The 24473-nt window shown below is 37.7% G+C and overlaps 2 protein-coding genes across 16 annotated transcripts in view; one reads left to right on the forward strand and one right to left on the reverse strand.

Annotated features, from left to right (window-relative positions):
- The window catches only part of LOC142972265 (uncharacterized), a 202007-nt gene extending 184071 nt beyond the window's left edge, over positions 1-17936 (reverse strand). For 6 of the 8 annotated variants that reach the window (XM_076113203.1, XM_076113210.1, XM_076113205.1 and 3 more), the window contains exons 1-2: positions 17662-17909; positions 1050-1158 (exon numbers count right to left, since the gene is read on the reverse strand). In XM_076113203.1, coding sequence (XP_075969318.1) covers positions 1050-1157 — 108 coding nt within the window. In that variant the 5' untranslated portion in view covers position 1158; positions 17662-17909. Of the gene's footprint in view, positions 1-1049; positions 1159-17661 lie in introns of all 8 variants that reach the window. The other 2 variants (XR_012959446.1, XM_076113209.1) reach the window with 2 other exon arrangements.
- On the forward strand, positions 492-23975 carry LOC142972266 (syntaxin-7-like). Of its 8 annotated transcripts, none has more exons than XM_076113212.1 (4): positions 492-642; positions 18399-18665; positions 18949-19135; positions 22540-23975. In XM_076113212.1, the coding sequence occupies exon 4, from the start codon at positions 22547-22549 to the stop codon at positions 23330-23332; it is 786 nt and encodes a 261-aa protein (XP_075969327.1). In that variant the 5' UTR covers positions 492-642; positions 18399-18665; positions 18949-19135; positions 22540-22546; the 3' UTR covers positions 23333-23975. The 8 variants fall into 8 exon arrangements, with proteins under 8 accessions (XP_075969327.1, XP_075969331.1, XP_075969334.1 ...); XM_076113213.1 differs by lacking the exon at positions 492-642 and adding an exon at positions 19352-19427 and having other exon boundaries at positions 18081-18665; XM_076113216.1 differs by lacking the exon at positions 18399-18665.
- Positions 23976-24473: the final 498 nt, after the last annotated feature.

Raw genomic sequence — 24473 nt, forward strand, 5'->3', positions numbered from 1 at the left:
ATTTCCACCGCCAGGGGCGCCACGGTAACGTCAAACTCTTACGACACGATTACCTACACTGGTTGTTTTTCTTAATAATTTATAGCATTCTGAGAACTTGGCTCGTTTCGTGATGAGAACATTATAGAAGCTACGTATTCACTCGTTCAATTATGAATCTCTGTTTTGTTTTAGAAACGTTTGTTTCCGGGAAGAGGCAGTTATGCCTTATTTAAGGAAGTAAGTGGATTTATCGTGCATGTGTGCGTTGACGGATATGTTGTCGAGTGTCTTACTTATTATAAATGGGCAAAGGAAATCTTGTAACTCGTGTGGGAGTTCGTGTATTAAAATATTTGTACCTCGCTTATTAGTAAAATAATAGCGAGTGGGATGAGAATTAAACGCTGAGCATTATTGTTAACCTTCAACTGTGTGAGTGAGAGATCCGATAGACTGAAAGGTTATAAAAAAGAGGCCATGTTTTTCTATTAGTAGCCTTCGTGACTAAATGCAGCACGTTCCACGTTGCATTCGATTATCACCCGTTTTAATACCATTAATATTATTAAACGTTTGAGTGAAATTTATAACACTATCTGAATTCATTACTGCAATAAAAGTGTAGATACAATACAAAGATATACATTATATCAAAACACGGTAAGTTGCAATCGAACTATGCGAATTACACGTATTGATTGTTAAAAACTCTTGAAGCCATAAATCCATTAATTGACGTATCTATTGTATTTTATATGCTGTACCGTTCCAACAATACACCACATACATACACAAAACAAGTTCATAAAATATTTCAAAAACCTAAAAAAACAAATGCCCACACATGATAAGAAAATTAAAAACTCATCAAAGGACGCAAATTGTTATAACCACCAATCATAACACTTCTATCGATAAACCCAAAACGATTAATAACCCAATCTTCTGTAAAATATTAATTCAAATAAGCTTCAAAACTGAGCCAATAACGTCAAATAAATACATTCTGCGATCATCCATCACTCCTTTCATGAAACACCTGTAAACATCTTATTGAATTCACTGACCTTGATACATGGTGCGGGGGGATGAGGCACGCTTGGCGGGCTGCGGGGGGCATTGGGCAGCTGGAGAAGGTGGCGTATGCTGTAACCCTGGCGGGACTTGCGTGACATTCTGGAGAAGAAGAAAAAAGATGAATTAGAAAAAAAATGTTACATTTTTTTGACTTAAGGCTTCCAAGGTCAATGACCGTGGCTTAAAAGTTGTGTTAGAGGAATGACAAAACGCGTAGGTGTCGTTATTTATATTAAAGACCTTATTTATGTCTTCATCAGGGATCGTCCAAAAAGTATTAAAAAAACTAATTATTAATTTTGTACAGAAATATTTGTACATATTATAATAATACAAAACATATTAAAATTGTTTACAAGGTTATAAGACAAGGATCCTCAAATAATAACACGACACAAATAAACTGCGTCAGTCAAACACTAAAAGGAACCTTATTATATTTATTGTAAACATAAAAAAATATATCTGAAAAAGTAAGTAGTGTTGAAGTTTTCCCAGTACAAGGTCAACTTCGAATTAACAAACTTAGTCTGAGCCTTGAATCTCATGATCAAAAATTACGACCACTACACTAATAATATACTTAACCTAAATATAAAAATGATATCCAGAGGTTCGTAGCCGTATGTCTACGACGTAGGTCTACGAGCTAATGCTACGCTGCACGCGATCTGAATTTAGATAGGCAAGCTCTTATTATAGTTCAAGATGTTGTATAGGACTATGACAGATTAATTAATATTATACATTTATTGAGGGCATGCAAAGTCCCCAACCCGCACTTGGCCAGCGTGGTGGACTCAAGGCCTAACCCCTCCCCCTCGTTTGGGAGGAGACCCTTGCCCTGCAGTGGGACAGAAATGAGATATTAAAAAAAAAAAATTACAGATTAATTGCTGTGTTATTGAGATGAAAATATATCTCCTAGTTACTTTAATATATTAATTTAATATTATTATTTTGCCATGAAACATCAACGTAAACTCAAAGTGGTTCAATCCGTCCAAACGTCCTTGAAATTTTACAACTGATATCTTAATTATTAACAACCAGCATCGCATTTTCAGCTCAAATGTATTCACAACAGTAGCCATTTCAATCTCGTCAGTCAACATCTATGAGAAATTTGAACCAAAGATTGCTAGAAACACTGATCGTTTGCCGATCCGTGCACGCAACTGGTTATGAGCTTCTCTAGCTGTAGTTAAGATCCTTATTTTTGGGATACCTTCGCATGAACCACCAAGATTTTATAATTAAAAGACTGCCTAATTATTAAAAGGAGTCCGACTTCTTTAAAAATTAAATGTAAGTTATTATTAAGCATGTGCCTACTCGCTTCAGGATTACAGTCGTGTGTAATATTAAATTTTTAAAATTACAAACCGCAGAAATCTGTCGCATTTAACCTCGAGGGCGTAATTTTATCCTTTTATACCCGTCTCAGTGTATTTCTTTGAAAAGTACAAGTGAGATTTTCTAGGAAATCCTTGAGTTATTTTGCGCGGTGCTTGATTCAAGTATTTTTTCTTGGTAACTTACTTTAGAGTATTGTAATACTTCGCAAATTAAATTCAGTTTAAAAATCTTTTTCTTTTTACAAAGATATTATTTGTTGAAGGAATCTCATTTGAGAGGAAACTTTATATCTATAGCAACATGACTGAAACGCGTGAATTACACACATTCGAAATTTGGAGTCTTAAGTAAATAATTGTAATTACGGAAAGTACCATAGTTTTCTAACTTGCCAGCAACAAGTTTGGAAATAGAACAAAATAAGCCGTAATTATTTTTTGTTGTCTGGAAATAACTCCCGATAGAGTTCAGAGGTCAATGACATTGCTTATTGACTGCTGTCTCATTTAGCAGACAGATTAATTTATTTGTTTGGCTCTTCTCTCTTAATAAAGATTCTAGTAACATGTCTTTGCTTTCGAAATTAAGTAAAGACGCCTTTCTAATTAGTTATGCTAGTTAGTATGATAAACATTTTAGTGATTAGTTCATGAGTTTCAGTCACGCATAACTGACTCATAATCAAATATAATGGACATTGACGGTACAAAAGAGACAAATAAACGTAGATAGTTTGATGGCGTGCACTATCTCGCCAATATACAATAGAGATATTTAATATAAAATTAATATAATTTTATATTGAAAGATCTAACGATTTTAGTGTCACAATGTCACAAAAAATCTAATTTATGAAATAATCCTCGCAATATCAAACATATTTTAATTCCAGTGTCTAATAATAATATTCCAGTATCTAGTATCTAATAACAACACAATCGACCGTGAAATCAGTAAGATTACATCACAATTACTTTACACAAAAAATGTTATTGAACATAATCTAGATAAACTATAACCGTTCGGAATATGATCGAGAATAATACCGCGCGAGGAAGAAGCCGATTTGCCCCGAGCAATATTGATATCCTGTCAAAAAATACACGACGACATGAGGGAAACAATTTGTATTCTTTGCTGATTCAACAAATACATCACACTCCCAGTGCAATAAGAGCGTAAGTACGAATATGATAATATTCTTATTGCTGTTTTCAATAGTACAAGTAAAGTTGTTTTATACTTGCGGTGTACCGTTAATTTACTCAATTGTAAATGTAAAGTTCGTTCAATTTGTATTATTTATTGTAACTTGTGTAATACTAATAAGTGTTTTTAATGTAAATATGGACTTAGTTTAAAAAAATAATATACTAATTATATATATATATATATATTTATATAATATACTAATTATATATATATATATAATTATACCAAAAAAAATATTCGTCGCATCAAATACGTTTAATATTGTGCCAATTAAATAAGACGAAAAATCAACGTAAACGCCTAAAACATTATAAAATACAACAAATCTACATTTCTTGGATATAACACAATATCAGAAACATAAAAGTGATACATAATTAAACAGCTTTTGAAAAGTAAATAAGTTCCACTTACGTCTTTTTTCCTCTGGATACGAGACATGATACAATACAAAATACAAATAATCGGGAAGTATCCTGTATCCTTGACATCGGCGTGTGACGTTTTGAAGGATAATGTAAGAGGGAAAGTAATGGCCGTTGTCGGTAGAACGATGTTTGCTCTACAAGGTTACGATAGAGTTGAAGTGGATGAGTTAGGTTACTCCGCTAATAGGTCGGTTTGAATAATGTTTCCTAACGTTAAAAGTGATGTATACTATACATTACTTTATAATGGATTGCGTAGTAGACATATTTGATATATCATGTTACTCTTTTGAATTATTTGATTGAAGTTGTCTCTGTGAGTGGTTTGTAAAAAATATTCTCTTTGCTTAATAATTATTATAGTTACTAATAAAGTTCATTCGTATTTTATTATTGTAGAAAGTTCAGTCAAGATAATTTGGCCAGAATAATGGTTCAAAATACATTCAAGTACCAATCCTCAAGCAGTGTGTAATAGTCAAGGAAAAAACCGTTTGTTTCCTCAAATAAATAATGACAACACAACTTATTGGAGGAAACAAAAAGTTCTTTATAAAGTCTGTAATTGGTTGTCTTGAACAGTTTGACTTATTGCCTTCTTATAAGTTCTATTTTCACAAGTACTACAGAAGTAGAAGGTCGTACCTATAAGCAAGGACTATTGTTCGTATTATATGCCGTTTGGTAATTAGTATAATTTTTTAAGAGTGAGAAGCTGCTTATGATTGAGAAGGGGACGCAAATATAAATTGTAGTGAGAATGTTGAGATGGAGCTATTACCTTTAGTATCTTAACTTTAGCGTTTACTTAAATGTTCTTTTAATATTATCTCTTATACTAATTAAAATACTGAAATAGAGTTCAAAGTACTTTTAAAGAAGGTATATTAAAGTTGTTTTTAGTCATTGAAATACTTTTCAATATTACATTGGGACAGTATGTTTAGTTATTTACAACGTTTACAAAACGAATAAAGTGATTAAATAAAAACGTTTATACGAGTTCGTTTGACTATAGTATAGTTTAATATACTACGGCGTACAGACGAGTGTAGCCACCGTCGGTAACTACACAAACTAGGTTAAAACAACTAAAGTAGTTACTCAAAGAAAGTAACTTTGCTTCTACTCGTTACTATTTACGTCATTTATTTAACTAAGACATTCTAGGAAGCCTCGGTGTACACGACTTCGACTAAATGCTGGAGAGTAGACTAAAATGGTCATGTTAAGAAGAGGCCAGCAGACTACGTAGAAAACAAGGCACTACAGCTTTCTTTCCTCGGGCTTCGATCCAGAGGACGACTCAAAACAAGATGGGAAACTATAGTTAGTGGACGATATGAGCGAGTGTGAGATTTCCAAAGACGATGTAGAGGATAGAGAGAAGTGGAAGAGAGTGATCAGTGATTAGGAAGGCTAATACCCACTACGGTATACCTTTGAAGAGAGAGGTATTTAACATAGACATTCGTAAACTAAACTAACTTCAATTAAAACTGTACAAAACTTTTTTGATATTCTCTTCTTACTTGTCTGTTTCTCGAAGATTACCTGTTAAAAATACCGAACGAAACTGATCATAAATAATTGAATTTCGAAGGAAAATGTTAAAGTAATATTTACCTTCATTTATATTCATTAAATACAATAATAAAGTAGGCTACGGATCTATATTGAAGTACCTGTTGACTGCAAATAAAAATGTACCTTGTCGTCTGGGACATAAAATCTAATTTAGGACAACAGTACTCGTGGTATCAGCGAACTGTATCAAAGCTATCTCCGGTGTTCAAGTTTCAACTTTGATGTTATGAAAATAAGGTGGAAATTGACTTTGTGTTGTTTTGGGAAGTAATAAGCATGATTCGTATTTGAGTTAAGTACTTGCTTTCGTAACTATTGTAATGTAATCAATCAGGTAATTTGTTATTGTAAGGTTCGGAACACAATTGAGTAGTTTGATAAAGTATTTAGTGTTTTGAAAAGTTGGTTTAGTGAAGTACTTTCGAGTGCTCCGAGTATGTTTACTAGTAGTTTCTTTTCGGATTTATCTTATACAAGATATATTTATTTATTTATTCTACCCATTTCACACATTTTGTTGTCATTTTGAACAGTTTGAAGAGTTTTTGCAAGCTTTAGAATATGACACAACAAAATTTTTCCGTACCAAAGTAATTTGCTTTTATCAATTTTAATTTACTCTTGTTATCGTTATTATGTGGTTCTTGCGTGTACTAAAGATTCATTTCAATGAGAAGATATTAGCCTATTTATAGTACATATTCTGTGAAAGCTATTTCCAACGTAACAGCCTCCCAGCGGGTTATTATTAAGGTCGTAAATATAAAAGTTTCGCATATTTATTAGAGGTTCCAGTCCCATTGATATGTAGAACAGATTGGATACAATGCTTGTAGGTTGATTGGCCGTAATGGTGATAAAGAGGTTTACTGTATTAAGGAAATGGGAACGGTTTGATGGCAAAATACGGTGCCTTATAGATAGAATTTGTGTACTTGAAATATATAATATAGAGACTAAAATCCCCTCCCTGAATCTGTTTGTCTGTTTGCAATAAATTTGGTTTTAATCAATGGACAGAAAGATTCCCGAGCAAAGTTTTATTGATTAATTTGTGTAAAAAAACGGACGAAACCGGGGTAGGTCGCTAGTTATCAATAAATTCTAGAGGGCACATACGTGCATACATTGTTTCATATTTGTAAGTGAAGTTTAAGTAAAAAGATCAAATCCAAAAATACTCTAACAATCAATAGGCTATTAATATCAACTTACGTTAAAAGTTTACGGTAATTGCGTTTGTAAGAACAAGTTTTATGAACTGTTAATAGCTGTACATATTTATGTAGGTTGTTAGTCATATAGTACTATACTTAACATACATATTTGGTATGCCCGTTCCACTTTGCGCTAAAACTATTTTGGCGGGCGAAAGGTAACATAATTAAAAGCGAGTGACGTAACCCTTTTTCATAACATTTCGCGCGTTTCTCTACAGTATACACTAAAATAAACTACGAACATTTATTGTAGGTATACATTTTGTTAGTTACGAAGTAAATTCTTTCTCTTTTACTATGTTATACTTGTTAACAGTAAAACTTTTCAAATTGATTCTAGAACTTGCGATTAATAATCGCAATTACATAGACCATCTTTACGTAGCAGTTTAATTACAGTACACGCTACGAGGGCTACAGATATGCTACGAAAAATGCTACAATCTCTACGAGTTTAATGCTACGATATATTTCCACATTTATCATCGCCAATCGCCGCATAATCCGCTTTGTAGTGTACAAATACAAAATGTGTTCCATATTTTATACAACACAACGTATGGGATCAAATAGTCTCTGAAATGTAAACTGAAATAGCGTGGACGGGAACAACTGGCCGGGCGGAATAGAGTAGTGCATAGGTGTAGAGCTCTGAATAAATATCGGTACAGCAGTACAAATGTGTAGGATTTTCCTAACAAGTGCTTTTTGATCGTGTAATGTATACGTGATCGCTAAAGTACATCGTGTACAAGTCTATATTTTATCTTCTATTTTCAAGAAAATTTCCCAAAAGTCTCGCTAAATGAGTTAATATTTGTACGTTACGATTAAAAGATATAATTAAATGATAAGGTTTTGTATGACTTTAAAGCAGGGGCGGGGATGTGCATATGCTTTTGCAGTTTGAATAATCACGACATGCTTCTCGCTTGCTTTTCACACGCTTGCCTGCACAGACGCATGGTAGCATAAGTACAAACCCCTCATAGTGCCTCCATCAGAAGCACTGTGAGAGCGAGGTCTTAGGGGAGAGCGCAACAGTCGTGAAGATCCCTAAGGCAAGTCCAGTAGTTATCCTTCCCGTGGTTGCTTGCCCTGTTATTGGTCCAGTTCCCTCAGAAATGGATATAACCGAAACTACTGGGCGCCTATCGCAAGGATGCTGAGGTCACACCTTTGCGAGTTCATCATCTTACAGTCAAGATGGTGGACAGAATTGACCTCCTGCGTGTTTGTGCCGTGCGCGGGAACCCGTAAGGAGTGGATGAAAGAATCCTGGGGGTTGAGCTGAATGTCAGCTGCGGCTGGCAGGAGGCAACACGCCTCTTTGGTCTGGATTTCCTCCGACACGGGCGGTCAAGGGCTAGCCACCTGCGATCAAGCGGCTGAAGCATCCGGTCAGACGGTTGCTGGCGAGTTTCCTGGAGTGATGGAGTCGGCAGACGGCGGAGCAGAACCTCTCGCAGGTTGTGGTAACAGGTGAGTTGTTTTTGCACCGTTTAGTCTCGTCGGCGACGCACTTCGGGGAGCTATATCGGTCCGGTAGCCTTGGTGCTATAAAGCATCCCCACATGAGGGCTCCGAGGAGGGTGAGGAGCCGGACTGACGAATCAAAAAATCAAACAAAGGTATGGATAATCTCAATAACCAAACCCAATCCAGTGCGAAAGCACCTAAGGCGCTAAGCGCAAAGCCAACTGAGGGCGTCAGCGGAGGCGACAGCGACTCGTGTTGCTGGACCGAGGTGTCTCGCAAGAGAACCTGTGGGCCGCCACGACAAGCTGGAGCCAAAGCCAACCCCAAAGTTGGGTCAAGAGCGGAGGGGAAGCCCGAAAGGCAAACCGAACGGGCCACAACAGGCCCGAACGATGTCGACAAGGCGACCCAACCTCCGGCGTATGAAAGTGCCCCAGGGAGCAGTGGCGGGAGTTTCCAGAGCGGAAGGACCGGGGTGGCCTCTAGGGGCCCCCGTGGGCCACCGACCTCTGACCCCAATACCAAACCCTGAGGCACGCAGGAGGGTCCTAGCGCTTCAGCACAAAGGCGTAATCGTCGGCTGAGGAAGCTGCAGGCGCTCCAGAGCAGCAGCGATGCACCTACCAAACGTGCAAGGGAGGTAAGCGACGGGTCACTAGAGCAAGCCCGGGAGGCCAAAAAGCCAAAAACCCAGGGCTCCTACCGAGACGTCGTTGCAGCCAGCCTCAGGATGGCGGTCATCCTTGAAGGGTATCCTGAAAGGAAGATGACCATCAAGGAAGGACACAAAGTGCAGGACCTGATGTTCGACCGGCTGATGGCAATGACCGGTCCGCCGCCCCTCGTCAACATGGGCAACATCGTGTCCGGGGCACTTTTCTTCACCTGCGCCGATGAGACCTCAGCGAAATGGCTGAAGGAGCTCACCGGCTCAAAGGTAGGTGAGGATAAAACCATAAGGGTAGTGGCAGCAAAAGACCTACCGAAGCCGGTCAAAATGGCCTGGAAATCGCGCGCCGCGTCCGAAAAGGACAACAGGCGGGTGCTGATGCTGGTGGAGAAGATGAACCCGGGCCTGAAAACACAGGAGTGGCGAGTCATCGACACCCAAAATGACGAGTTCACGGTGCGCAGAATCGTCATGATGGACAAGGACTCGGCCGAGTTCATCAAAGCCCGGGACTACAGGCTACCCACCGGCATCGATTTCAGCATATTTAAGCTGCTGGAAGATGCCTCCCCGGTGGCCAGTACTTCAGGGGAGGAGCAACGAGAGCCGCCTGAGGAAGGAGACCCTCCCATCTCAACGACAGTGACGGAGCCTGCGAACCCACCTCAGCGCCCCATGACCCCCGGAGCCCCGCCATCCCCAGTGTCAACCATTGGCACTGAGGACCTTTTTGGGGAAATGCGGAACCTGGCGCTTGAGGAGGACGCTCTCCTAGAACCGTCTCCCGACAGCGAGGCGGGCGGCGACGCATAGTTGCCCCCCCACCTCCTTCCCCAAAATGAGCCCCCAGTCAACCATCAACATGGAGGGTTTAAGGTATGTTCAAATTAACCTACAGCACAACAAGGCGGCTACGGCCCTTCTGGCACGAGCCCTAAAAGGAGGCAAATTCGACATTGCCCTCATACAAGAACCCTACATATATAAAGGGGAAATCAAAGGATTAGACGACACTGGAGGAACAATATGGAACTCCAGAAACTCTAATAACGGTATGAGAACGTGCATATACACCAGGAATGGCGTAAATGCATGGCCTCTGCATGACTTCTGCTACAGGGATCTGACGGCAGTCAAGATCAACACAGGGGGAAAAGATAGCAGCAAAACTATCATCTCTGCCGCTGTCTACCTTCCCTATGAGGAACCTAACCCGATCCCAACACAACTTGAAGGTCTGGTTAACCACAGCATCCAGCACAAGATGGACATCATTATTGGATGCGATGCAAATGCTCACCACGTGATCTGGGGCAGCTCGGACACCAATAGAAGAGGAGAAAAAGTACTGGAATATCTGGTAAGTTCTCCTTTACAATTACTCAACCGAGGAAACAGCCCTACCTTCGTCAATGCGCGGAGAGGTGAGGTAATAGATATAACCCTAGCCACTAACACTGCTAGCAATCATATCGCTAACTGGCATGTATCAAATGAAATCTCGCTTTCAGATCATAGATATATATGCTTTAACTATGGGACGACTCGCGTAGACACAGCTACGATCAGAAGGAATCCCAAACACACGGACTGGGTTAACTATAGCAAAGATCTAAAGATCTTGCTAGGTGACCCGAAGTGCAAGCTCAATTCTACCCTGGATATAGAACTTGAAGCAGACCGGTTATCGAAAACGATCACACAGGCCTGGACGGATAACTGCCCGGCAAAAGAAATTAAACCCAAAAAAGTCCCTTGGTGGAACAAGGAACTAGAGGCTCTAAAACGTGAAACCAGAATCGCCTTTAATAGAGCTAAGGCCCGAAATGACTACAGTGACTATTCAAAAAAGCTAACTGAATATCACAAAGCTGTAAGGAAAAGCAAGCGCAAATCCTGGACCGATCATTGCGGCCTAATAAGCTCGCTTCCAGAAAGCATGAGACTGACCAAAGCACTATCGCTGGCCAAAGAGAGCCCGCTCACCAGTATCAAAAACAAAGACGGGAAACTCACAGAATCTGGGGAAGAAACGCTACGCATTATGGCTACCGAACACTTCCCAGGTTCAACTATCATCAACATAATGACAGATGAAGATATAACGCATAGCGAAGTAAATCTCATCAAGACGTCAAGGGCTGAATGGAACACAGCCAGGAAAATAGTAGATGGGAACCTTCTGAAATGGGCAATTGACAGCTTCAAGCCCTACAAATCACCAGGACCAGATGGCATATACCCCATACTCCTACAAAAAGGCAGCAATGTGTTAATACCACACTTGGTGCGTATTTACAGAGCATGCCTAGCCTATGGCCATATACCAAAACTATGGTCAAAAGTGAAAGTAGTATACCTGCCCAAACCAGGAAAAACAAACTACGAAGATGTTAGGTCATATCGACCCATCAGCCTTACATCGTTTCTACTTAAAACGATCGAAAAGCTGATTGACAAACATATAAGAGACGGACCTTTAAGAAACAATCCACTCCATGTTAGGCAATGTGCTTATCAACAAGGGAAATCGACCGAAACAGCTCTTCATCTAGTGATAGAACGAGCAGAGGCAGCACTGGAAAGCAAAGAAATATGCGTGGCCACCTTTATAGACATAGAAGGGGCCTTCGACAGAACCACCTTCGAAGCTATCCAAGATGCTGCTATAAAACATGGTGTGAACCCAACCATCTGCAGATGGATCGGGAAAATGCTGCAAAACCGAGTTATCAGTTCCACGTTAGCTGGCGATACCATCCACGTCAAAACGACCAGAGGCTGCCCACAGGGAGGGGTGCTGTCACCTCTGCTGTGGAGCCTAGTGGTCGATTCGCTAATGAAAGAACTGAACACAGGGCCATTCTACACGGTAGGTTACGCAGATGACCTAGCCATTATGGTCAACGGAAAAATTCCGACGATCGTCTCGCAGTTGTCACAAGAAGCGATCAAAATAGCAGAAAGATGGAGCAGAGAAAACCACCTATCCATCAACCCTAGTAAAACCACCGCGATGTACTTTACTAGGAAAAGAGACCTCAAAAACTTCAAAAGCCTAAAGATGGTCGGAGAAGAACTACAATGGTCGACACAGGTCAAATACTTAGGACTCATACTGGACAAAGATCTGACCTGGAAAAAACACCAGGAGCATATAACCAACAAATCCTTAAGAATTTTTGGCATGCTCAGGAGGGCCTATGGCAAAACATGGGGACTCCAACCAAAGGTACTATACTGGATCTACACAATGATGATCCTACCCATCATCAAGTATGGAAGTGTAGTATGGTGGCCAAGAACCAATAAAGAGACATGCAAGAAAGCGCTCAGCACAATCCAAAGGGTTGCCTGCATGTCTATAACAGGTGCCTTCAGAACAACACCAACGGCAGCAATGGAAACCCTACTTGGAATCACTCCATTGCACCTTACAGTCCAAAGAGAGGCAATCAATGCGTTGAAAAGACTCAAAGATGCAAACCTCGGGACAAGGAAGATGATGACGTGCAACCATACAAACATGGGCATAAAACCTCATCTAAAAGAGATGCTAGATATGAACTCTGACAAAATACAGACAATACTAGTCACTCACAGAAACTTTAAGATGACGATTCCGACGAGAGAAGAATGGAGTCAAGGTCTCTACACACAAACCAAATCGAGACAGATATGGTACACCGATGGCTCCAAAATGCAGAACGGCACAGGAGCAGGCGTCCACTCGGAGGACTGCAGCATAAGTACTAGCCTAGGCAGATATGCTTCAGTCTTCCAAGCAGAAGTACACGCAATCATCGAATGCACCCAAGAGATTATAAAACGAGATACAAAAAATCGCGACATTTATATACTCAGCGACAGTCAAGCAGCTATTAAAGCTCTTTGCTGTTTTAAGGTCAATTCGGGACTTGTACTGAATTGCATAAAGAACCTGAACAAGGTAGGTCGTACAAACAACGTTAGGCTAGTTTGGGTACCAGGCCACGCGGGCATAGATGGGAATGAGAAAGCTGATGAACTTGCACGGAAAGGATCAGAATCACTCCCAATAGGTCCAGAACCAATAATTGGACTACCTGATGCGACAGTCAAACTGGCAATAACCAACTTCACCAGGGACCAGCATCTGAAAGAATGGAAAGCCATATCTGGACTAACCCATTCGAAACTGTTCATAAATAACGTCAACAAAAGCTGGAGTAACAACCTAATAAACCTCAGCAAAGACAGCATCAAGAAAATACTTGGTGCTTTCACAGGACACTACGGCACGAACTACATGTTAAACAAAATAGGAGCCATAGATGACCCCAAATGCAGGCACTGCAATGAAGAAGCAGAAACCATGAAACACATACTGTGCGAGTGTGATGCTTTAGGAAGGAAAAGAATGGATCTTCTAGGATGCGGTTACCCTAAACCAGAAGACTACAGGCTGCTTCCGGTGGGGTGCATAGCAAAACTGATAAGTTTTGCCCTGCCCCCCAACGTCTAGAGTAGCAAAGGAGGGGGTGACACAAAGGATCAGGAATGGTCGAAGTGTCAGCCAGGCATTAACTGGCACCCCCACCCCTAAGATAAGATAAGATAAGATGACTTTAAAGCAAAGCAATTTTTTTGCAAACACATAGAATATACGTAGAAACTTTACTAACTATACAATTTCAGGAATAGCTCAGAAAACTTCAATCAAAGTGTTCCCGGTAACAAATGTCTGCACGTGCTTTCATTTCTTAGAAACAGAGTCATAAGCATACAATATTTTGCATTGAGTACAAACGCTGAACGAACACACAGTAGGTTTCAAAACAGTGGTTGTCAACCTTTTCACTAAGAATAGAAGCTTAAAATGAGAAGTTGAATACAAAAAATGGAATCGGCTTAATACAGACGTAAGTAAGTGGTAGGTAGGTGTGAATATTGGTGGTTCTTAGAAATAATGAAACTGATCCACAGCGTTGCGAAGAAAATGAAGTGTTTACCAAAAAAATAACCAAACCTGATAGTTATGACAACAATTATTTTAAATATTTTTAGTAATCTGTAGAATCACACCCATTGATTGTTGGTTGAATTGAGTGACTTTATTAGTAGTTATATAATATTAGCAGGTGTATCTAACAACTTTAATTACAAATCTATCTAATAGCTTTAAATAAAATTGCCTAGTCTAAGGAATAACAAAAATTTGCAATACAATTGCACCCAAAGGTTGAGAGCCACTGTTTCTCAGTATCGAACGTTTATTTGTGACAAACTTAGGCGGGCGTCTACCGACTGCTTCAGATTCAACTACTAACTATCTCCCGATGAATATCTCAGTAACAAGTTGTTAGAAGGAAATTGATCCCGACTCTCTATTCAATAACTAACACCCCAATTAAGTGATGAAAATATTTTAACATCTAAATCTAAACTAATAAAATAAAGCTGAAGAGTTTGTTTGCTTACACGTACCAATCTCAGTAATTACTGGCTCGAGTTGTAAAATATGTTTTGTGATAAAAAGTCAATTTATTAAAGAAGGTTTTAGACTATGTAACATCACGCTATAACTAATAAGTGGGGAGCAGAAACTTTAAGTCCACGCGAAAGAAATCGTGGGTGGCTGTTGGTTGAAACTTATGTAAATTAAGATTATGGACTACTGTCAGACCACTCACTATTTACAATACTATAATAATATAATCTAAATAAAAATGGCCGTATATTTGTTGTGGTTTTACGGCGAAACAGATAAACAATTTTAATAGTGTATATTCTTTTTATCATAAAACTTCCACGCGAGCGGAGCTGCGAGTAATAGCTAGTAATGAAGAAACTCAAGGGGTTTGCTTTTCTTGGTTTTATTATACTTTGCTATTCTTGTTCTTTTATAATTTATCAAAGCGAATCTTAGTATTCAAGTAGCTGCCATTTTAAATTAAGCGTTCTTAAGGCGAGTAATAACTAAAAAAGTATAAAAGTATAATGATCTAGTATCAAAGTTTTTAACGGACCAAGTTACAAAAAAACTCTTGAAAGTTCTCGGCAAAAATATCAAGACATTTTATAATCCAATCACGAAACTTTACTAGTATTTTATTACTCTATTCAACCATTTTAGGGTCCTCCTGACCTTATATTATGCAAAATACAAATTTAACAACCCCCTTATGAATTATCCAATAAAATCGAACCCGCTCTGTTTACTTTCGTATAATATCTCTAAGTCACGTATATAAGACAGTTGTGTAGTCAAGAACAATTTATTCTTCAAAGCAAATAAAAAGAAACGGAGCAAAATGTTCTGAAACAAACCAAAACTGACTTAAAAATTAAACGAAGCAAACTAATATAGACTTTAACATTGTTGTCATAAAGTTTACTATTCATTGGGCGTATGAATGGCACTTGTTACGTTCCAATTCGCAGGAGTTATTAGGGTTTAATTCAGAAGCTAGTAGTAAATTCTGAATGTACTCGAATGTATAACATACTATACAATTAAATATGTTGTTACAGCGGGCTTTCAGGTTTCTGGGAAACTCGTATAACTATTTGTACGTATTATATAATTATGTTTGTAGATGTTTGTGTGGAGTTAGGAGATCGTCTGTACTTTAGACGTGGCTATGTGTTTGTATGGCTGTGTTTATTTATATGAAAGGCGTGACTCCCGTCCTTTTTGTCTCTATATTTAGAGAATTCGCGCCCGGGTGGCGGCTGCACTATAAACATTCTCGGCAATATTGAAATTTTACAACGACTTTCCCAGTATTTATAAGTACATCATAAATATACAAATGAGTTTCCTCAACACAAATACGAAACGTTTAATTAAACAGACAAAGAAACAAATAGACCGAGTATATTTAAATCTCCTTTGTTACGTAAGCGCGTAATCACAAAAGCATCGCGCAAACAAAAAGAGCTAACCTAAACAAATACAAACACAACAAACATTAATAAACGGAAATATATGTACAATATTATACATGTAGATAATAATAATATACATATTCACCCGCCCGCAACCTACGCGTATCTAATTATCAACATAGAGGAGGGAATAGGGCCAATCGAACAACTGTCAAAACTGTGATTGTCATCCATCATATGAAAACATCCGACAATCGATCCATACACCTATAAGTACAGCTGCAGACGACGCCATTTTGAAGTGCTTATTTCCATTATAACATTGTACTAACTACACTGAAATGTTCTACAAAAGTTCGCGTTTTGCTTCGTGAAGTCCAGAACTTTCAACTCAACGGAATACACTAACTCCCCAATTGGCATTACGCGAAAACAACATTTATTACAAGCGGGTACAGATTGAATTAGCCCGCGGTGGAATTCCGCTTACAACTTCGCGCAAATACGCGAAGTTCAAGTTATCTGAAAAGTTATTTAACAAAGTTTCATAGCTTTCTTGGTTGCCGCACGAGATTGAGCTCTAAGCGGAGGAGATTAGGTTAATTGTTCTTTGAAAGTACTGGCGCACGTGAGCTCTTTCGGAATTGAAAGCCATCTGCGTTATCCCATCGAGAGCCGTGACTGTAGAAAGATTTTCCTTCTACAATGGACTGAGACTGGGACCGGTCGCTGAAATGACTTTGTAATAGCGTCCTCAATAAAACGACCCAATATCGTGGGCTTTTTACTTTATTTATGAGATAGTTGGACAGGACTTTCGTTACTAAATAAATGTTTACGTATTGGATAAAGGAACGTTCTTAAAGGAACAAAGACTATTCTTGAAAGGCGAAAATTCTTTAAGAGTATTGTTTACAACTTAATAGTAGTCTTAAATTAAGCATTCAAAGAAAATTATTTTTTGTAGAAACAAAGACGTGTACCGCTTGCGGCCATTGTGGAACATCGGAAACTACATCTCTATGATTTCATAGTACGTAGAAGTTTTAATGAGCTCAATTTACTCTTCAAGAGCTGATACACACGTTACTTAACATACTTAGAATACTGTACAAGCAGTTATGAATACTTATCACAAATACCTTAGTAAAATAAAATTATAAATAAGTTATTGACTAAACAAATTTTACTAAAAGTTAAAAATACATTTTTACGTAACGCAATTAACCTAATTAATGTGGTTTATCTTGTTATGATCTGTATTAGGCATTTAAACCCCGTAACAAGGTTATATCCTTCATAAAATATGATTTTAAAATTCCTATTCCGAGAAGGTTGATAGCTTACGCTTACTTCGTACAATTCTAAGAATATTAATTCGTTAGATGTAATAAGTAAATTGTTTGCTGTTTTATTTCATTTAAGCTTCAATAGTAACATCTTATTCTTAAGATATACACATTATTTAGGCCGCTTATCAACTCTCTCAACCTCGTACTGTCATATAATATCGATATAAACACATATACTCACGAGTAAATAAATATGATATTCAAATATTGTCATATAAAACCTATTTCCACATCAAGAAGTATATAAACAAGTCATATCAATCGTTATCAGTCACAAATCACGATAACCGCTCAGTTCCGAATGATTAAACACTCGATATAAGTAGTTATAGTAACTCGTAAACACTTTTTGAGTAAAACTTTTCACTGACACAACTTTTCTGCCGGCCATATAAAGTAGTGAAACAAAGTTTATTACTTATCACCTGTCACTTATCCGAGTGCCCGGGCCATAGAAGCAAGGTCAAAGAGTGCTCGCAGCGTCCCCCTCACTGTTGCCAGAAGTAAACACAAATTACAAGAGCATCCAAGGAACGTCACTCGAGTTACACTTCAAAACAACATCTCAAATGAACACAAACACTCGTATTCGGCCTCAGCACAGTCACAGTCACACTAGAACACCACCTTCGAGTCAGAATACGGTCTTTCGCCTTTCAGCATAACCTCAAAGCATCTTACTGACACTCCGCGGCCCACAGGAATTAATAAAAAGTTTCTTTATAAAACAAGTGGGTTGTGAGCATGTTCCAAAATGGCGGAACTTTGCGTTAACTTCGGAACGTAGAGCGACGTGAAGTTGTAGGGTGCGCGACTTGTGCCGCGCGCGGTACGGTTGCGCAGCAAACACTAACTTTTCTCATAATAACTCCTATACAAAACTTGTAAACACTTATTTTGTCACACGTAAACTTCTCGGTACACGATAAAAAGTGATTAGAAATACGTAACAATGCGCAAAAGTAGTTTTAAGAACGTTTTTGAAGAGTTACGAAGTGTTATAACCTCGTAGAGCTCCCGTACCGGACGGCGAGCCGCCTAGTCGACAGGGGTTCGGTCGGGGAAAATCAATAACTTACGGCCGACTCTCTCCGCCGCTCTCCGCGTTTAATCATACACTTTGTGAGCAAAACATTAAAACTTGTCCGTTTGTTTGTCGGAGGCGGATCGTTGTCGGTGGCGGAGCGTGTGGAGAACGCGAGGCGAGCGGCGGAGCGACTAGCGGAGCGGGCGCTGAGCGCGGCGGCCGGCTACCGAGTACCGAGTTAAACAGTTCGCGGAGTTTACTTGGGACAAAGTTTTGCGAGGTGTTCTTACAAAGAAGTACGGTTATGTACTGCAACGTGAGGAAGATTGGCGTCGCCCCGCGCCCTCCGCTGACGGCCACAACTTTGCTGCAATGTTATCGCTGGCCAAGTTCAAATTAAAAGTTTGTTCTTTATAAGTTCGTAGTTAAGCTATATTGGTATTCTCGCGCGTTCCAATAATAAATTACTTTTTAATGATGTGTTGCGGGTACTTTATGTAAATGTGTGTTTTTCTTTGTGTGATTCAGTCGTTGACAAGTTTTGTGCAAGTTTTAGTGTTAAGATTGTAGTGTGACTTTGTGTTTAGCGATTCGTTTGTATAGTTATGTTATCGTGGTTGAGTACATTTATTTAACTATACTAATTACTTACTCAATCGGGAATTTCCCACATGAATTGTTTCAGGTTGGCTATTCTTTATGATGATGACTTAACTTAAACTTTGCAAAAACACTAAAAGATTGCAGCACACTTAAATAAACTGTAACAAAGTGAACCGTTACGTATCACTAACACGAACAACTTGTTCGTGTCTCAAGTCAAAAAGTCACCGGACCACTTTAGCAAACACCAACTGAAGTGATTTAATTCCGTAAGTAGTGTAAACAAGTTTTGTCCTTAGATGATTCCCGCTACCCCACACACCCTCTGACACTCCTTTTATACGAATTATCCATAGAATTGTGAACAAACAAATCTTACAACCAGTATACGTTGACCCACTCCTCCCCTCTCAATATTGTAACAATAAACTGAACTGACGCGAAGAAATACAAATTCAAAGGTCTTAATAAATTGGATTCTACAGTCGGACGACTAGTTGAGCGACGAGTCCAGCTTCGCTAGGAGTCTGAGAAGCCCGACTTCATCGTACAATTCCCGGGGTAGAGTATTAACAAGTATTTTACGAGATAAATAAGTTAGCCCGAGATACTGTTGATGTTTCTTACGAATAAAGGACTCGCTATAGATAATATATAATTTAGGTTTATAATTCTCTCTGAGATCTCACGTTGCCATTTTGAATTTTATTCGCTTTAATTAATTAGTATTCACGTAAAGTTTGTAATATTTTCTTAAAACATTGTTATATTAATTTTCATTACTCACTGTTGAAGAACATGTTTTCTTTGTTTGCATTTCCATTGTTCTCTCTCGGGAGCGTTAAGGTATTGTAATACGGAGTGATATATGAGCAAAATGATCCTTTCAGAGGTGAAATATTGTTACGTACAGTTTTGTATGGCTGTGTATTTTTTCTCTGAGGGAAAGTCTAATCGATGAAGTGTAAAGATGATTCTAGTTTTACGCTCTATTTAACTTTTTTCTGACGGTCGTCGGTATCGTTTTTAGGGACGCTTCTCATTACGGCGAGCAGGGCTGGAGTCGGGTCGGGGCATAATGTGTAAATTATGTATGGACTAGTTCACTTTACGGCACGTGACCGTCTCGGGAACACTCGTGCTCCACTCTCGACTATAAATGCAGCTCCGAGATTTGTTGAGCAACGTTAGTTAAACTCCATTTGTAACAATGAAATCTACCCTTTAATTTTCACCGTAAATTGTTAAAAGAATTGTAAAATATCTGCATTTACCGACAACTGGAAATTTGTAAAAAAATTGCGGATTTTTCATAAACCGTATTAAAACAATATTGTATAGTTAAAATTATCTCCAACTTTATCCACAATTAACGATGATTGATCTCATATTCGCACTGTAAACTTTATTTTGGATATTTATATAACTAGTGATATAACTAGTAAAAATAAATCATATCTTGAAACGAAATAAGGTATTCATAAAAAAGAAGAAATTCATTAAAGTTGACTTAATAAATAGCGTAACAAAGTTAACCAATTGGACGTACCAAAAAGTTTGTTTTACTTAACACTGGCCGTAAACCACTCTTTCACTGTGACGTCACAAAAAAAAATCGTATCTACTCGATATTCTTAATCCGTATGAACCATACAAGTTAATAAAAATCGACGTGGAACTTTTTATTCACCGATCGTTTGTTGTTTAACTTACCCACTGGATTGTGTGCAGCTTACTTATTTTTAAACATCGGCAATTTATTTACACAAAGGAACTAAGACTCTATGGACATAAATAGTAGGTCGGTTTTAGCTTGTGCAGTTGCCAGGTTACTAGGCTAAACTCGGTCGCCTCGGTAACCCATTTTCTTCAGGTGATTCACAAGTCAGGACGATTAAGTAACTGAAGCCTTGCAGTTTTTCCTCTAATTTATATTGTACGGATTTATTCGGTTTATTCTTTTTTCTTGGGACGCGCGGATTCTTTATTTATTGATAGATTTATTTTGTAACGGAGGAAATGTTTTTACATTATCTGCAGCTTTTCCTACACTCGTGCACTTAGTATCTACAGCGTTTATTTGGTCTCTATTTCTTACGGATTTACAAAAATCCATCTTGAATAAAGTTAATTTACTTAAATTATAAATTTAATTATCATTCTCAAAAACTAAATCTTCAGTCTTTTAAATATTTAACGTTACAGCATTTCTTTTATTCACAGCTGAGATCTAATTAGATTAGAATACACAAAAAAAAACGAAAAAATTCACAAGACAGGAAAACGCTTTCGTATCTCATAATTTCATAAGAAATAAAAGAAAAATTGCGTAAAACAAAAATTATTCATCTGAATAAACTTAAAAAAGAACGAATAAACAAATACTTTAAAGACAAAACTACAGCCGCATTCACTAACACAATACAGTTAGTACTATCGGTACAGTCGTAGTCGTTAGTGCTACACTCGCGAATTTCATGGTACAGTTGACAGCTGATACTGCGCTAACTCGAGCGAAATGTTTTGTAAAAAGTGCCAACGAACTGTTAGAAATATTCACTTTGAAACAGTTTAGATACTTCGTGTTTGATTTTGAATAACTTTTGTCGAAACTATTCCAAGTATATTTAAACTATGATGAATGTTTTATCAACCAAATATTCATTGGAATAACTACTAGCAACTATACAAACCAAAAATAAACTGTAGTAAATTAACTAAAAATAGTCCAATAATCTCTATGCTTATGTTCAGTAGTGATGAATGCCCATTCATCACTACTGAACATAAGCAAAGAGTCAGTATGAAGAAAGCAAGTAAATGGCTTTTTATACCTTCAAAAGGCAATAAAAATATTTAGTGGTTCGGTTCTCAATAAAAGTCACTAAACATTTATCTTCTAAACAAACTTCATAATTGTAAAAGAAACCCAGTATTTGCTACAATAAATCTCAGTATTAATTGTTGGCCTAGCTCAAGTCTTCTCCCGTAACAAGACAGGGTTTAGACCTTGACTCCATTTGTAATATAATAAATAAATTTCGCCAAACAATGTTCCGACCTAAACAAACAAGGATACGGCCTAACAAACAGTTTATACATAAAACGAAATACTCGTAACAGGTAGTTCGACCTTACACGAAAGCCTAGAGGTCCTGACAATCAATGAAAACAAATGAACTAGGTATATTGAATTATTTACAACTTGAAGCTTGAAAACCAATAGGTAAGAACACTAATTGGTTTGGTTGAAAGGGTTGTGGCAGATCGCGTGTCCGCAACCCACGCTATCGTAATGGAAAACTAAGCGCATGTCACTTTAATTTAGTTTTATAAAACTTTTAATAAACCCAGTAAGACGCTTATAGCTAGTTTTGTTCACTTGTCGGTAAACGGCCCCATTAAAGTCACCATTGGTTAAGTTTCTTGGTTGTATGGTCTTTTTTTTATTATTTTTTTTTACTTTATTTTTATCTGTCTTATCAGACATTCATTCGAAATAATGCAACTAGATTTTTTATTGTAAGACTAGCACAACCAATTGTGGCTACAGTTACGACTCCTGTTTTAGGTTAATAGTGATTGCGACTCCTGTTAGGGATTTCTTAGTACCAGCTCAAAGAAACAAAAGCAATACTACTTGATGTCACTTAACTCGAATGTTATTTTACAGAATCATCATGGAGTCTACAAATCTGGAGCAGTTAACTCCCGATTACGACAATGGCGAAACTTATCACGATTTTGAGTATCTTTTACACAATATACGTACCAACACCAAGAAAATATCCAAAAATGTGTCTGCTATGTACAACATGGTGAAGCAGTTGCAAACACCTCAAGACACGCAAGAACTTCGAAACCAGCTGCGTCAAGTTCAGACCTACACTCAAATGCTGGTAAAAGATACATCATCACTCATGATAGAGCTCAGGAACATTGAAGGGCAAACCTCTTTAGAAGAATATAATAAGCAGCTTCTGAATTACGAATACATTACCGCTCTGAAGTCATTTCAGACAACACAAAAACTGGCTGCTAAGAAAAGTAAAGAAGAAGTGAGAAAACAAAGGGCCAATAACGCGATGTACGATGATCAGGGTACTAAAGACCTTTTAGTACTAGATGAAGGGAATGTTCTTAAGCAAGAACAGCTGACTATCGAAACGGAGCGAGATTTGATTGAACTGGAAGAGAGAGAACGTAATGTTAGACTGTTGGAAAACGATATTTTAGAAGTAAACGAGATATTCAAAGATTTAGGTCTAGTAGTTCATGAACAAGGAGAGGTGGTGGATTCTATTGAAGCGAGTGTAGATCGTACTACGGTAAATATTGACAACGGTCTTTCAGACCTAAGGGATGCGGTCCGTGAGAAAAATAAGCTGAGGAAGAAGGAGACATATTTCTGCTTCGCTGTGATCATTGTTGTATCAATCATTATAATTATGATATTTACTCGTTGAAAATGTTAAACCCCTCTAATATTATATTAATCGCTTAGAAGTAATATTTAACGCTAGATAAAAAAATATGCCATCGAATAAAAATGTTTATTTTTTGTTGATCGTGATTCTGAAAGTTGACTTAAAAATCTAGATTTGTTGTGTAAGAAATCATAACAACTGCTTTTGCAACGAAAAGCCTAATTGTAAAGAGAAATAGCTTCTAAATATCTCAATCTTCAATTTCTAATATACAATAATATGTAATTATTATTTCAACGTATCCTTAATTAACATCTTTCACTTTTACAGTTTCTAATAAACTATTAAGACTTTGTATGCGGCCTAAACATCACAAAAAAGGTCTAAATTTCCATACTGTAAGGTCTAAGTTATTATGTATACCTATTTACTTACTTAGCTTTATGACGTACCTTTGCGAGGCCAAAGCCGAGTTTCTCGGTCAAGTGTTTAATGTAACCATATTTTACAAGAGCTAAGCTCTCTCGGCAGCTGAACCCACCTATATGGTAATACTCGTTCCATTATAAATACATGCTTAGCATAAAACTATGTAAAAAGGTAATGTTCTATCTTTTCGTCCTAAAGGGCGTTTCTAATATTTCATGTTAAATATGTGTTGAAATAAATATATTCATGAGTAACGAAATTATTTGTTTTTTATTTCTATTTTCTTATTTATCGAGCAAAAAAAAAGAGATATAAACTTGACTGAGACTTTCTATTTTTTATCCAGATTTGTGGTTAGACTAAAAAAATAATTAGTTCCTCTGTTGGATTCATGTCTACTCCTGGAATTAAAGAAGGGTTTATCTTTGAGTTTTTAGGCGGGCCAAGTGCGGTTAAGAGACTGAACTGTATAAAGACAGAAGGATATAGGTCTACAAAACTAAAGATAGTTTTAGTAAAACTACAATCCTGTTTAGGAATAAAATCGTCTTTGAATGGAGCAGGTGCGCTTTAAACGTAGGATTCAAACGTCTTTCGTACGTTTAATAGACACTAAAAGTTGCACAGGGGAAATTCAAATATTTAGAAGCTACTTTCAGATTCAAGTACCAACTCTAGTTGGCTGCGCTCTATTGAAAAAAGTGAAAAGTTTCTAAGTATCAAGAACAACTTTATTTCACCGAAGATAATA

The sequence above is a fragment of the Anticarsia gemmatalis genome, chromosome 4 (genome assembly GCF_050436995.1).
Source record: "Anticarsia gemmatalis isolate Benzon Research Colony breed Stoneville strain chromosome 4, ilAntGemm2 primary, whole genome shotgun sequence".
NCBI classification, from domain to species: Eukaryota; Metazoa; Arthropoda; class Insecta; order Lepidoptera; family Erebidae; genus Anticarsia; species Anticarsia gemmatalis.